Source organism: Cervus canadensis, chromosome 20 (assembly GCF_019320065.1).
Source record: "Cervus canadensis isolate Bull #8, Minnesota chromosome 20, ASM1932006v1, whole genome shotgun sequence".
NCBI lineage: Eukaryota > Metazoa > Chordata > Mammalia > Artiodactyla > Cervidae > Cervus > Cervus canadensis.
Genome location: NC_057405.1, coordinates 58,950,287 through 58,965,784, shown reverse-complemented (window position 1 = coordinate 58,965,784; position 15,498 = coordinate 58,950,287). Strand labels below are relative to the sequence as shown.

General features: G+C 36.9%; 1 protein-coding gene across 4 annotated transcripts in view; it reads left to right on the top strand.

Annotated features, from left to right (window-relative positions):
- The window catches only part of CDK19 (cyclin dependent kinase 19), a 265,473-nt gene that overhangs the window by 206,439 nt on the left and 43,536 nt on the right, over positions 1-15,498 (top strand). For all 4 annotated transcript variants that reach the window (XM_043439309.1, XM_043439307.1, XM_043439306.1 and 1 more), the window contains 2 exons: positions 5,064-5,174; positions 6,602-6,742. In XM_043439309.1, the coding sequence (XP_043295244.1) occupies positions 5,064-5,174; positions 6,602-6,742 (252 nt within the window). The remainder of the gene's footprint in view (positions 1-5,063; positions 5,175-6,601; positions 6,743-15,498) is intronic.

The window sequence follows — 15,498 nt, the reverse complement described above, 5'->3', positions numbered from 1 at the left end:
ATTTTAAAGATTTTATTTAACTTATTAAATGAAGGAACCTAGTAGATACTATAACCCGTTCAAAGAAGAATCTGTGGGCTTCCCAGGTATTGCTAGTGGTAAAGAACCTGCCTGCCAATGCAGGAGACGTAAGAGGTGTGGGTTCCATCCCTGGGTTGGGAAGATCCCCTGGATGAGGAAATGGCAACCCACTCCAGTATTCTTGCCTGGAGAATCCCATGGACAGAGGAGCCTGGCAGGTTATAGTCCATAGAGTCACAAAGCCTCAGACATAACTGAAGTGACTGAGCATGCAAAGAAGAGTCTATAGGACAGACGCATTTGTAGATCAGGAATATTAAAACGATGTCCAAGTTAAGGTAACTTTAGCATCTTCCACGATGGGAGAGTGAATGTAGATAAGCAAGAATTATTCTGCATTATCATCAGTTATCTATAATGTACAGAGTTGTACAATAGCTTCCATAGCATCAGAATCAGATAACCTGAAAGAATGTGCCTCTGACAATGCATTTTTTCCATTGAAGTGTAAAAATTTTTTTCCTACCCGAGTTACTAGAAAACTTCTGGTTTTCTGAGCTCTCTAGAATTATACCTAATTCTAGATATCTGGGTAGATATAGAGCTATATACTATGTTCAATAGTGATAATACTTTGCAGAAAAATAAAGAAGCAGAGGGATGGTTATAGTTTTAAATAGAAGGACCAGAAAAGACCTGGGGAGAATCCTGAGGACTGAGAACTTTTGCCTGAGTAACTGGAATGATGGTGTTGCTGTTAACTGAGGCTGGGGACGAGCAGCTGGGGTAGAGGGCCGGGGAGGTGGCGATGACCACCTCAGTGTGACTTTCAGAAGTTCAGGCAGAGATGTTGAGGCATTTTAGATATACACACAGCTGGACTTCAGGGAGCGTGCGTTGACTAGAGAATGTTGGGAGTTAATGTGTACAGGTGACATTTAAGACCTCCAAACTGGATGAGATCACTGAGAAAAGCTCCTTCTACTTGCCATACCTTGGGCTAGTTCCTGTAGAGATAAATTTAAAATTGTCTTTGCCCTCAAGGAGCTTATGGTCTACTAGGGGAGGCAGATGTAAAGTTAAAACAGTATAAAATTATATCAATACAACTATACATCAAGTACACATGATTAGGTAAAGTCATATCTGAGTCATCCTAAACTCCATCACCCTCAAAGTCACTTGTTCAGTGGCCCAGCCATCAGATAGGCACAGAAGAAAGTCACAGCGTGGTACCTTTTATATCAGCTGGCTTCTCCACTAACCCACTGCACCCAGCATGTTTCTAGTGATACTGGAGAACCTCACTGGTGACACTTCTGCATGGCCTACAAGCCTCCTCATTATTTGGCCTTTGCCTTATTGCTTGCTTTTTTAATTCCTCAGTTCTGTCCCTAGTGACAGAGATGATCAGTTTTGTATTTTTTTTATTGCTGTATAGCTGATGTACAATATTATGTAGGTTACCAGTGTACAGTATAGTGAGTCACAATTTTAAAAGGTTATACTCCATTTATAGTCATTATGAAATTTTGGCATGCTCCGTGTTGTACAACACATCCTTGTAGCTTATTTTGCACCTAATAATTTGTGCCTCTTAATCCCGTATCCCTAGATTGACCGCCCTCCCATTGGTTACCACTAGTTTGTTGTCTTTATCTGTGAGCCTGCTTCTTTTTGTTATGCTCACTAGTTTGTTGTATTTTTTAGATTCCACATATAAGTGATGCATACAGTATTTGTCTTTCTCTGACTTATTTCACTTAGCATAATGCCCTCCAAGTCCGTCCATGTTGCTGCAAATGGCAAGATTCTTTTTTTTATGCTTGTAGTCTGTATTTTGAAACACCATTCTGATTGTAGAGTGAAAAATGAATTAGGAGAGGGAATAAAACAAACATAGTTTGCTATTTCTTAGTCTCAGCTTGCCTTCACATTGATATTTAGTCATTTATAAAGACCTGTAGGGTTGGAATTCTCTGGTGGTACAGTGGTTAGGACTGCACGCTTTCATTGCAGGAGTTATGGGTTCAATCCCCAGTCAGGGAACTAAGATCCCAAATACCATCTCACATGCCCCCTGCCAAAAAAAAAAAAAAAAAAGACCGGAAAGGTAGAAAAAGTATAATAGGTATGCAGAAATTGCAAGTGTATGTTGCTATACAGTGCAATTTTGGGGACTAGGGGAAATTTTCTAGTAAATGCATGGTGTTGCAAACTTTACCCTCTTCCCTCCTGTATTTCATAGAAAAGATAACCTGAATGGCAATTTCTTTTAAAAAAAATATATATATATATAAAATTACTATAGGATCCAGCAATTCTACTTTTTGAGTATATTAAAAAAATTGAAAGCAAGGATTCAAATAGATGTTTGTACATCAGTCTTCAAGGCAGTGTTATTCATAATAACCAAAGGTGAAATCAACTCAAATGTCCATAGGATGATGGGAGGGATGAATGAATAAGTAAATGTGGTATATGCATACAATGAAATATTATTAATATTTACCCTTAAAAAGAAAGGGACTTCTTTCCTATATGGATACATCCATAGAACATGGATGAATCTGTTGTCTTTTCACGTGAAGACACGTGAAGTGAAAGAAGCCAGACACCAAAGAACAAATATTGAACAGTTGCATTTATATGAAGTACTTGGAATCGTCAAATTTCTAGAGACAGAAAGGAGAATGGGAGGACATGGGAATGGGAGATATTGTGTAATAGGACACAATATTGTGTAATGAAAAGGTTCTGGAGAAGGGATAGAGTGGTGGTTCTTGAATACAGTGTACTTAATGCTACTGAACTACACACTTAAAAATAGTTAAAATGGTAAATTTTATGTATATTTTACCACAAAAAAGTGACCTGGAAATACCTTGGAGTTGTAAGAAAGAACCAGAAAGGTTCCTATAAACTAATACTGTGCTGATAATGAAAGATATACAAGAAAGTAAAAAATAAGTGCTATCTTTTGTGTAAATATTCATACTTGCTTTCCTTTGCATAAATAGTTGGAAGACTAATCAAGCAACTAAAAAAAATTACTTCTAGCAGGGAGGACAGCCTGTGGTCACTGGGGGAAGGAGTGGTAATGAGGCATTTCAATGTATTTCCTTTAACGTACATTTGATTTTTGAACTGTGTAGATGTGTTACCTATTTGAAATAATGTTTAAACATGGAACTTAAGGTGGATTCACTGTAGAGGGCTCAGTAATTTGTAGTCACAAAAAAACATAATTTTTTAGAGGTGTCGATTAAATACCGCTACATGTGACATGCCCTCTCCCAGACAAATGGAGTCCAGGGTTCAGGGGTTGTGCCAGTGTTTGGTGTTTTGGGAGCTTGGTTTAGGTACAGAAGTGAGTTTTACCTCTCCTTCCCCTGCAGGCAGGAAAGAGGACATATTCTGGGTAGACATTTAATAAAGTCAAACTCTCTAATTAAATATTTTTCTCTGCCTCATTGATCTGTTTGTATGTCTGTCTTCCCTTCTACATTGTGGGAACAGATGACAAGGACTTTAGTGGAACTGGAAAAAGCATGGACTTTGGAATCAGGCAGAACTATCTAAATTCAAACCTCTTCTCTTTCTAATGTTTGACTTTGGTCAAGTTATTTTTTTACACTGAACCCGAGCTTCTGTGTATATCATAGGGTTGTTGGAAGGATTAAGTAAGAGAAGAAACAGATACATACAATCACCTTGCACATAGAAATTATTCAGTAGGAGCTTTGTCCCCTCTTTCTGTATTTTCCATGGAGCTTTACATTTAAAAGGCATTTGAAGTATTTAACAAATTGAGTGTGTTTATACCTGTTAAGTCTGAACCCTGGTTAAGGATGGTGTGAGGCGGGCATATTTAGAAGACTTCCACCTTGAACAGCTAATGTTATTGTTGCTAAATATTTTACCAAGCAACTGCCTGTTATGGGCCAAGAACTAAGTTTTCACTTGCTGATGTGGTCTATCTTTCCTTCTTCTTATCAGAGTCCAGCTTGAAGCTTCTGCTTTGTGAAAGGCCTAGTCTTTTCTCTGTTTATAGGACCTCTTTTCTATATCAGTTTTATCAGTGGGTTTGAGAGTCATTCTCTTATGCTCACTACTCCTCTGAAAAACCTGTCTCATGCTCTAGGCATGGGTAAGTTAGTTCAGTTCAGTTCAGTCGCTCAGTCATGTCCGACTCTGCGACCCCATGAATCGCAGCATGTCAGGCCTCACTGTCCATCACCAACTCCCGGAGTTCACTCAAACTCATGTCCATCGAGTCAGTGATGTCATCCAGCCATCTCATCCTCTCTCGTCCCCTTCTCCTCCTGCCGCCAATCCCTCATCAGGGTCTTTTCCAGTGAGTCAACTCTTCCCATGAGGTGGCCAAAGTACTGGAGTTTCAGCTTCAGCGTCAGTCCTTCCAATGAACACCCAGGACTGATCTTTTTTAGGATGGACTGGTTGGATCTCCTTGCAGTCCAAGGGACTCTCAAGAGTCTTCTCCAACACCACAGTTCAAAAGCATCAATTCTTCGGCGCTCAGCTTTCTTCACATTCCAACTCTCACATCCATACATGACCACTGGAAAAACCATAGCCTTAAGTTAGATAGGGATTGTTAAATATCTTTCCGCCTTTTGTCAAATTGAGCACATACTATGCTGGAGTGGATATAAACAGTATTCCTGCTTCCCTAGAAGCCTTTCCTCTAGTTTAAAAAAAAAAATTATACACATGCCAAAATACACTTCATTATTTAGCAATATGATATTACTTTTGTTTACTATTTTACATCTTGCCATGTAAAAGGATTCCATTTTCCAAACATACATATACAGACAAAGGATTGGAAAGAGATGTACCAAGATGTTGACAGAGCTTATCTCTAAGTTGTGGTATTTGGGTGGTGGTGTTGCTTTTTTTTTTTTTATGCTAGTTATCTGGATTGTCTAAATTTTCAAAAATTTCATTTTGAAGTTATGGGAAGTGCATTATCCTCTTTGCTAACAGAATAGTGACCCTTCTCTTCCTCTTGCCTTCAGCTTTTGCGAGAGTTGAAGCACCCTAATGTGATCGCCCTGCAGAAGGTGTTCCTTTCTCACAGTGACAGGAAGGTGTGGCTCCTGTTTGATTATGCAGAACATGATTTATGGGTAAGTCTACACTCACTTTATCTTTAGGATAATAATTTTATATAGGTATGAAGAATAAGTGTATGTGCTCCATACTGCTAATGCACAGAAAGGAAAACTTGCTCTGTTGACTGTAGTGCAAAATAAATATACTAAAGGTAAATTTTGATTTAAAAGAATTAGAGCAATAAACATTTACATCCTGTTTTATAGTATTTGTCACATACAGAAATTTCACTTCAAAAAATGTTCCTGAGTGGAAGATTGTAGTTTTAGGTAATTAATGGCAGTTTCCTAATAAGTTCCAGGGAAATTACTTTCTTTTGCACTGCACACAGTAGTTAATATCTAACAGTTATGTGCTTGTGAATAGTTTTCCTCTCTTAAGTGAAGGTCCCTCTCTTGCAGCATTTTGCCATTTAAAATTCACTCCACCAAACAAATATGGACAGGTCTGCAAATATTAGGGATTTTTTTAAACTATATAAAAGAAGCCAAAAATTCTAATTTCACATGTTTAAAGTTAGGAATCAAGTCATTTAAACATTTTATCCCAGGAGCTGCCAAAAGTAAAAAAACAAATTCAAACTTGGCAGTAAGTTCAAACTTTGGATAATTAAATTTTGATTCAATAGAATGTGGTTTGTCATTTATATAAATTATAACTCTTTTCAAGAATAACTTTAACAGACTAATAGACCTTGAAAGAAATTTCCTTATAGCAGATATTGACAAGAACCTCTTCTGTCACAGATATCTAGTACCCATGTTGGCATGTTTTGGGCAAATGTTGGATGGAGATGGAGGTGGATGTGGGAGTGCAGGGGGCAGGTGGAATTTCTTCCCCTTCCACAATATAACATGTACATAAAAATTTGGATGTGATGATCCAGTTACATTTATTTCAATGTGATTGAATTCCCCATTTTTCTCTTCCTGCTTGTGTCTAGTGATTTGCTATTTACTATTGACTACTAAGACTATATCCTAATTTCATTATGTAGCAAAAGAAGGTGGAACTTTCCAATAATTCTGATACACATGCAGGCAGTAATGTTACCCAAATGCACTAAGTACTAACTTTATTTTATAGAACAGTGAAAATTTACAGAATTTTTTTCCCTTTTCTTTCTGTCAGTAGAGAATACAATTAATGCTATTTTAAGGCAGGTTTTAAATTATAAACCCTTTTTACTTCTTGGTTTTACTTAATGCAAATCTTAATGGTTTCAGTAAGTCATCATAACAACCACGTTAATAATGTCACATTGATCCTCAATATAGATTCTGTTTTGGTTTGAGCTTATTATTTAAATTATTTTTCTTTGCATCATTATTGGCCTTTAATAAGTAATCTTAAAATGTACAGAACTTATTGCAGCGTTTATTGTGTTTTGTTGACACAGGCAAAGACTATGTTACTCTAATAAATATTTTCTAATTTTTAGCATATTATTAAGTTTCACCGTGCATCAAAAGCAAATAAAAAGCCCATGCAGTTGCCAAGATCTATGGTTAAATCATTACTTTACCAGATTCTTGATGGGATCCATTACCTCCATGCAAATTGGGTGCTTCACAGAGATCTGGTAAGTATGTTTCTTTTAAATTGATTGATATGTTTTTTTTCTCTCCTTATAAAAATAACTTTTTTTCTTGGTACAGTTATGATGAACATTAATTACAGAAAAATTTGAAGATGCACGTAAGCAAAAAGAAGGAAATAAAAATCACCCATAAGCCTATGATCAAAAGATTACGATTGTTAACTTTTAGTATATGTTCTTCCTTTGCATTTACACACAACTGTAAAATGTCAATGTGGTTTTCAACAAATGATCTGCATAATCTTAATGGAATGGCTGTGTGTAAAACAAATACCTTTTAATCCATTTCATTTTTCATAATTTTGCTTACTGTTAGTAAAAATGTTAATAAAGACCAAGTTCTCATTGTTTTCAAAGCTAAACTGAAATAATGACATTGCATCCAGTAAGTAGAATTAAGTAAATGAATAAATCTAACAGGGGAAATATACTTATCAGGCATATTAACCACAATTCAAATACTTGATTTTACTTTTTTACTCAGCACACATATAACAAAAATTTATCAATATCAGATTATATGTTACACATCTCTTCATTTTTATCATTTTAGTTTATGTTGATGAAATTCTTTTGTTTGTTCTTAAGAAATATGGGTGCTGAATAGCTGTGATACCCGTAAGTTTATAATTAGAAGTTTTATTTTGCTTAGGCTTTTGGAGATTCTAGGGATATAGCAGGGATAAATCTAGGTCGACTCAGTTCTTTTAATTGAGAAGAAGTATTTATTATAGAAAGGAATGCTACCTTGTCAGTTAGGCCTAGTCTTGCGACTTGAGCATCTCCTGATATGGCATTTAAGTTAAATTGGGGCCAAATGACAGCACAGAGCTGCATTTACCATTTCAACAGAAAGATTTCACCTCATAATTTTAAACTGAGGTTCTCATTGCCTTCCACGTATCTGCTTTACTATTAACCTGTGAATCAGCATGTATGAAAATAATTCTTGGGTACATGAGGTTCTAGGTCAAACCCTCCTTCATAAATGGTTTTAGATTTTAATTTGTTACTTAATATAGCCTTTGTGAGTTATATTTTTGAGGTCATATTCATGTTTGAATCATTTATCAGAATCCTTTACTGAAGATTAATCTCAACTCTTTTTTCATAAAATTTTATATTTCTTCTAAATGGGATATGTCGTTAGTGTGTTAGCCGCTCAGTCATGTCCAAGTCTTTTCAACCCCATGAACTGTAGCTTTAATGAAGATTAATCTCAACTCTTTTTTCATAAAATTTTATATTTGTTCTAAATAGGATCGTTTGACATGTTTTATTTGTGACGTCACTGCCTGCATATCCAGTAGTACTAAAACCTGATTATAGCCAGGACTCAGTTTTCTCCCACCCAGACTTGCTGCTGCTTTAATGTCCTCTATCCTGGTGATGGGGACTTCCCTGGTGACTCAGATGGTAAAGAATCTGCCTGCCATGCAGGAGATCTGGGTTCGATCCCTGGATTGGGAAGATCCCCTGGAGAAGGAAATGGCTACACACTCCAGTCTTCTTGCCTGGAGAATTTCATAGACAGAGGAGCCTGGTGGGCTGCGGTCCGTGGGGCTGCAGAGTCAGACACGCTTAGTGACTAACACCCAGACATCCTGGTGATGGCACAGCCCTCCTTCTAGCCTAGAAGCTTCTCTTACCACTTGCAGACCCTTGTACTCCACATCTGGAACTTGTCTAGTCCCGTCAGTTTCACCACTAAAATCTCTCTTCCATTCATCCGTTTCTATTCCTGGTGCCTCATTCCTAGTTCAGGCCTTTACTATCCTTTTCTTGTAGGATGGTGCTAGCCTCTTGTCTCCTTGTCAACCATCCCTTTCCCTTCCAGTCCACTGTAGACCTTCAGAATAATTACTCAGTCCCTGCTCAGGAACTTTGAAATAGCTTCTCACCGCTTAGAGACTAAAGCTCTAGTTCCTTTTTTGGCTTCTGAGGTCTTGTCAGGTACACCTCCAGCTGCCTTTAAAATTTTTCTCTTACATCCCTATAATCTCTCACTTACACTATACTGTTGAACTACTGATTATCCCTTAGATCCTCCTGAGATTTCCTGCCTCAGTGGCATTTATTTCTCGTCTTAAAACACTACCCTGTCTCTATATATTCAGATATTGCCTGTTTTTCAGAACCTGCACAAATGTTAAACTTATCCTCATATCCATCTCTACTTGGAAATAATCTCTCCTTGTTGGTTGCTGTTGGACTTCATCTTTGCTTCTCTCCTGGCATTTGTCTGTTAGCACTACAGTAATTTATAAGATGTCTAGAAGATGTTCTAGGCCATAAAGTTATTGAGAGAGTGGGGTCAGTGGCTCATTTTGGTATATTGATGCTCCGGTATACAATAGATACTGAGTAAATATTTCCTTAGTGAATGAGTATCAGTAAGAATATTGATTATTATAGCATGTTTTTGAATCAGGTAACATTTGTATTCAGCACACTTCCCAGCTAAACTTTTTTTAATTTCCTTGTATTAATATGTGCAAAGCATGGACTGGTGAGGACAGTACCAATGTGACTATATCAAGACCTTCTTCAGAATTTAGTCTGAGAGAAGAAATATAACATGTACACAAACAATTATACTACAAGACAGATGGGAGAGAATGTGATCATGGCAATGTGAGGAGTACAGACTAAATGCCACTCAAGGTTAGAAGAGATTCTGAGCTGGGGGAAAGCTTCAGAGAGGTGCCATTTAGAATTTAAAGAGGAATTTGAGAGATGACGGTAACCAAATGGTGTGTTGGATGTGACATTTCTGTGGGGAGAAAGCACTTGAATTATCTCAGAAACAGTGTGTAGTTCTGTCAGGTTCAAAAATGGACAAGCTGAGTTAGGGTAGTATGAAGTCAGACTAGGAAGATAATGAGTTGGAGCCTGATTGAGGAAGGCCCTAAATATCAGGCTAGGGAGTTTGTTTGTTTTTAAGTACTGAGAGTTTGTGAGCAACAGAATTAAGGGGTTTTTTTTTTCCTGATTAAATTATTTTTCCCTATTAAAGAAGCCACCACTGATTATTATTACCTCATACACAGCATGGACTATATATATATATACACACACACAGACATATATATATACACATACATATACATATACATGCAATATATATCTTATATATATATATTATTGAATTATAGTTGATTTGCAATGTTGTGTTAATTTCTGCTGTACAACATAGTGATTCAGCTACACACACATATTCTTTTTTAAAATATTCTTTTCCTTTATGGTTTAACATAGGATATTGACTATGTTCCCTGTGCTATATAGTAGGAACTTACTGTTTATCCGTTTTACATAAAATAGCTTCCATCTCCTAACCCCAGCCTCCCATTCCATCCTTCCCCCAAACCTCTTCCCCTTGGCAACCCCAAGTCTGTTCTGTACGTCTGTGAAACTGTTTCTGTTTCATAGTTAGGTTCATTTGTTTCATATTTTAGATTCTACATACAAGGGATATAAGGCCGTATTTGTCTTTCTCTTTCTGACTTAATTTCACTTAGTATGATAGCCTCTAGTTGCATCTATGTTGCTGTGAATGGCGTTGGTTTTTCCTTTTTTATGGCTGAGTGGTATTCCATTGTATATATGTACCACATCTTATTTATCTATTCATCTTATCAGTGGACTTTTAGATTGTTTCCATGTCTGGGCTGTTGTGAATAGCACTGCTGTGAACATAGGTGTGCATATATCTTTTTGAATTACAGTTTTGTCTGGATATATATCCAGGAATATATCCACAAAACTATAATTTCCAGGAGTTGGATTGCTGGGTCATATGGTAACACTATCTTCAGCTTTTAAGGAATCTCCATACTGTTTTCCATAGTAACTGCACCAACTTACATTCCCACCAACAGTGTAGGAAGATTCCCTTTTCTCTGCATCCTCTTGAGCATTTGTTATTTGTAGACTTTTTAATGATGGCCATTCTGACTGGTATGAGATGGCACCTCACTGTAATTTTGATTTGCATTTCTCTAATAATTAGTGATGTGAAGCCTCTTTTCATGTGCCATTGTGCCATTATTGGCCATCTGTATTAGCATGGGCACAATATTGACGTGTTCTGAATGTGGTTCTGACCTAGTATAACATTTGTTTGTATTTTACCTGTATAGTCCCCTAGTGCCTCTACTCCTTAAATAAGTAACTCTAATAAGATTTGAAGCTTTAAACCAGTAAGAGTATAGTCTTTGAGAGCCTCCTTAGTTCTTTCACTGATCATGAGGCCTGCTCTCTGGACCATATCGTCATACTGTCATGGTTAGGCCAAAATATTTCCCGGAATAGATTTAAAACCATATGTTTACTTTATAGATACATTCTGCAGTAGATGTAGAAATATAGAAATATGAATAGGGTTAAAAGGGGTATGATGGAGACTTTTGAAAAACTTTTTTGTATGAGCTTAAGAGTAGAGTTGCAGTTTTAGTCAATGAGTAGGTTTTTTTAAATGCTTCATTTCCTATTACTGTAGGAAATTTGGGTTTACACTGCTAGTCACAACTGTTTCAGAGTGCATACCATCTCTAAATTTGAATTTTGTGTGAGACACATAGGAAATTCATACAATTAAAAGTGTTAGAGTAAATATAAAATTGCAGTGTAATAGTGTATCAACAAATTAAAAAAGTAAATAAAAACCAGTGTTTTGGACTTCACACATAGAAGCACATCATCAATGAGGTTGATGTTTTTCATTGTGATTGATTGCATATCTGGAAAAATAATTATGTTGTTTGGATCCTAGAATGTAATACAGAAATAGAGAATTTAAATACAGTCATCAAAAACGTTACTTACATTGAGAAATTGTTTTAAAAGGAAAGGAGAAAAGGAGCTAAATGTATTCAACTTAGCAAAGATACAGTAAAATAGAGACATAAGACTATAAATATTTGGAAGTTGTAAACACCAAGGGAGGAAAGATGTATTTTAATTTTACAGCAGGATATAGCCAAGAGTAAGGAGATGAACTATAGGATGACTCATTTTTATGACATTATTCTGGTAGGCTGAAAGAATGCCAGGATATAGTTTATCTCTTTTTCAAAATTATGAACTTCTTGAGAGCAAGAATCAGATCTCACTAATTTTTGTATTCCTAGTGTTGGCATAATGTTTGTACTCATAAGTTACTTGAATTGAATTTTAGCAAAGCATCTGGCAATTGCACATTATTCTTTAGCAAAGGTAGAGAAATGTGGGCTAAATGGTAGTATTGTTAAGTGGATTTATGGCTCCTTTGTTACAGAATCTTGCTACTGGATCAGCAGCATAAACTGAACTATAAGTTAAACTCTTTTTTTTTCCCCTTCATATCTCTGTGCTTAGCAGATAATAAATGCTAGGTCTTTATTAAATGAAGGATTTGAATGAATGCTCTAGGGTTCTAACCCTAGCTCTGTCTTTTAAAAAATGTTATGACAGTTCCATTGCAAAATTCTAACTTGAGTTTTGCATGGTAATTACTGTTCACAATAGCGGGCTAATAGTGGGTCATTTGAAGTCTACAGGCACAAATAGCTAGTATGCGGTCTGTAAACATAGTATGTGCAAGTGTTTGTGAGATCCAGTTGGAGAAAATAATTTTACATCCTGTGATCTTTTGAGTTTTATTACTAACTAATATCTACTGAACAGTTTTGGATTGGTATAAAGTTACTTCTGTCTCAGACCTAGAAAGTGAAAAGTATTACTCACTCAATCATGTCCGACTCTTTGTGACCCGTGGACTGAAGCCCACCAGGCTTCTGTCGGTTAAATTCTCCAGGGAGGAATACTGGAGTGGGTTGCCATTCCCCTCTCCAGGGGATCTCCCTGACCCAGGGATCAAACCCGGGTCTCCTGCATTGTAGGCAGCTTCTTTATCATCTGAACTACCAGTAGGCTCGGTTATAGCCCTAAAGACTTATTCTATTAGAGTTTAATGATGATGAAAATAATAGTAATAATAAAACTCGCCAATACTTAGAGTCAGATATAATTCAGTTGACTAAAAAACATGAGGCACTACACATTTTAGCTGCAGAGAAATGTGTAATATATGACTCTGGATAATTTTGTCATATTAACTGACAAAACTACATAATTTTGGTTTGATGATACTTATTTTTCTTCCTTATGACACCCTGCTTGTTCAGGCAGAATTCTTACTGGATTCTCAACAGCACTGTAGATTGTTTATGACATGTTGGCAATGTATATTTTAAGTGTGTATTAGTAACAAATTGGCCTCAAAAAATGTATCTTCAAACAGCATTTATTATCTCAGAGATTCTATGGGTGAGGAAGCTTGGTGTGGGTTACTTGGATTCTCAAAGTCTCTTTGAAAGGCTACAGTCAAGTCTTAATAGTTCACTCATGTGGTTTTTTTGCAGGATTTGTTTCCTCACAGACTGATGGGTGGTGGAGGCCTTCCTTTGTTCGTTGTCACTTGGGCCTCTCCATAGCTCATCTAAAACAGGGCAGTTTTCTTTCCCATGAGGGTGAAAGGATGTGCTAGCAAGATGAAAGTCACAGTTTTCTGTAAGTTAATCGTGAAAGTGACAGCTCACTACTTTTGCTGTATTCTGTTCATTACAAGTCACTAGGCAGAGCCCATGTTGGGCTTCCCTGGTGGCTTAGTAGTAAAGAACCCACCTGCCAATGCAGGAGACACAGGTTCAATCCCTAGGTCAGGAAGATTCCCTGGAGGAGGAAATGACTACCTACTCCAGTATTCTTGCCTGGGAAATCCCATGGACAGAGGAGTCTGATGGGCTACAGTCCATGGGGTTGCAAAAGAGCCGAACATGACTTGGCAGCTGAGGACGCAGGCATAGCCATATTCAACAGAAACAGCTACATGAGAGTGTGTGTGCTGGGGGTGGGGATGATTGGAAACTACATCTGAAGCTGCCTACCATATATCTGAGAGGCTTTTAAATGAGGTTTGGATCCTGTTACTGTCCTTTTTATTTAGTTAAAATACAGTAAAGAAAATGCAAGAAGTCCTCTCTTTTCATATACAGCCTCTTCCATGTATAAAAGCTGCTTGTGCAGTAAGAATTTCAGGATAGTTCTAGTTCTAAAGAGTAATGAAACATTATAATGTACCAATTATTCCTTCCCTTTTACGTTCTTCAGTGATTTACTCCCAGAATCTGGTATATGTTTCTTACTTTTCCCCTCCTCACCTCTCCCCTCACTCCTTCCCCACCCTGCTATCAGATCACAAGTTTAATCCACGTAAACCTAGAGGGTGTGTTCAGCTGAGATCCAGGATTTTTCACTTGGAACATACTGAGAGGTTCTTTCTTTGTTACGCAGTCTGAGGCATATTCTTACCACTATTAGTACTTACTTTTATGTTTGTTTTTCTTTTTTACTCATTTAAGTAAAGCAATACATAGAAATGATGACAAAAACATTGTTTTCCAGCGTTGCCAATGCTGTTGAGTTCTACCAGCTCGCTGACAAGCAGTAAAAGGACAGCATGAAATACAGTCCTTTAGCCAAATAGAGCATTTGACGGCTCTTTAGGAACATCATTATAGGAAAGTGCTATATATGAAATCAAAGATGGCTCTCTGTTTTCTACTCAACTGGAAAAAAAAGTGCTGTGCTGTTCTTCTTCGTGAAGGTTTGATTAAAATGTTAAATGCTTGGTTGTTGGAGAATTGTCTAGAAAATCTCTCTGCCTCACAGCTTCTCTTTGTATCTTGTGTCACAAGGAGATGCATCAAAGTCTTTAATTTTGCCTATGCTAAACAGGGCCCGATAAGGCAAATGTTTATATGTCAAAGAAACCCTTAAAATCTTACTGTAGCTGTCATTTCAGCATTTTGCAGGCATTTTGATAATGCTTTAGAATTTTAGCTTTGTTCTTATGGTATGGGAGCTTTGAGATCCTAGATTTAAAAAAAAAAAAATTATTTCTAAGATGGTTAATTTTGCTACTCAAGCCTTATTCATTTGTAAAATGGCAGTGATAGGTGCTTTACATGGTTGTTGACTCTGTAGTGTTAGCTCTAGAGTTCCTGAATTCCTGATCTTCTGAAGAAGCTTCTTCTGTACGTTCTTCTGAATACCATCAGCAATCCAGTATTGACCTTGGTTTTAACTGCTTTCTTCTCTGGAATTCCTTTAGCCTGATGCTCTTCCTAGCTCCTTCTGGTTTATATTTAAATATTGCTAATATTCTTTGCCAAGTCTTGTGTTTAAGAATATAAGAAACTTGCTTAAATGAGATCAAAGTTAGTGTTTCACATAACTTTTCATTCAAACAATTCTATGTTAATCAAATGACTTATTATTTTTCATTTGATTTATTAAGAATTGTGACAGAAAGTAGTATTTATTTTAATGTGATTTAATCACCCTAATTTCTTTCAGAATGCAGAACTAACAATGAAAAAAGTTAAATATGGCCTGTTTATTCTAACCTGTAATTTTAGATGATTCTGGATAGTCACAGATCTTGTCATGCTGAAGATTCACACTAGGGCTTTTGTGGGTGACCTGTGGTTCCTGACTAGCTCCTTAGAGCTAGTCCTCCACGGTCAGTGGCTCAGCTGCCCCTGACGGCAGCCGGAAGGCCTTGGACTGTGGTGACGTCATCTGTGTGCAGCGATTCCTGTCCTGCCCCCTCTGTACAGCCCTTGTAAAGATAAGTAAGGGAATGTTTCTTACAATACTCTGGATACTGCCACACATACTTTACAAATGTAAGA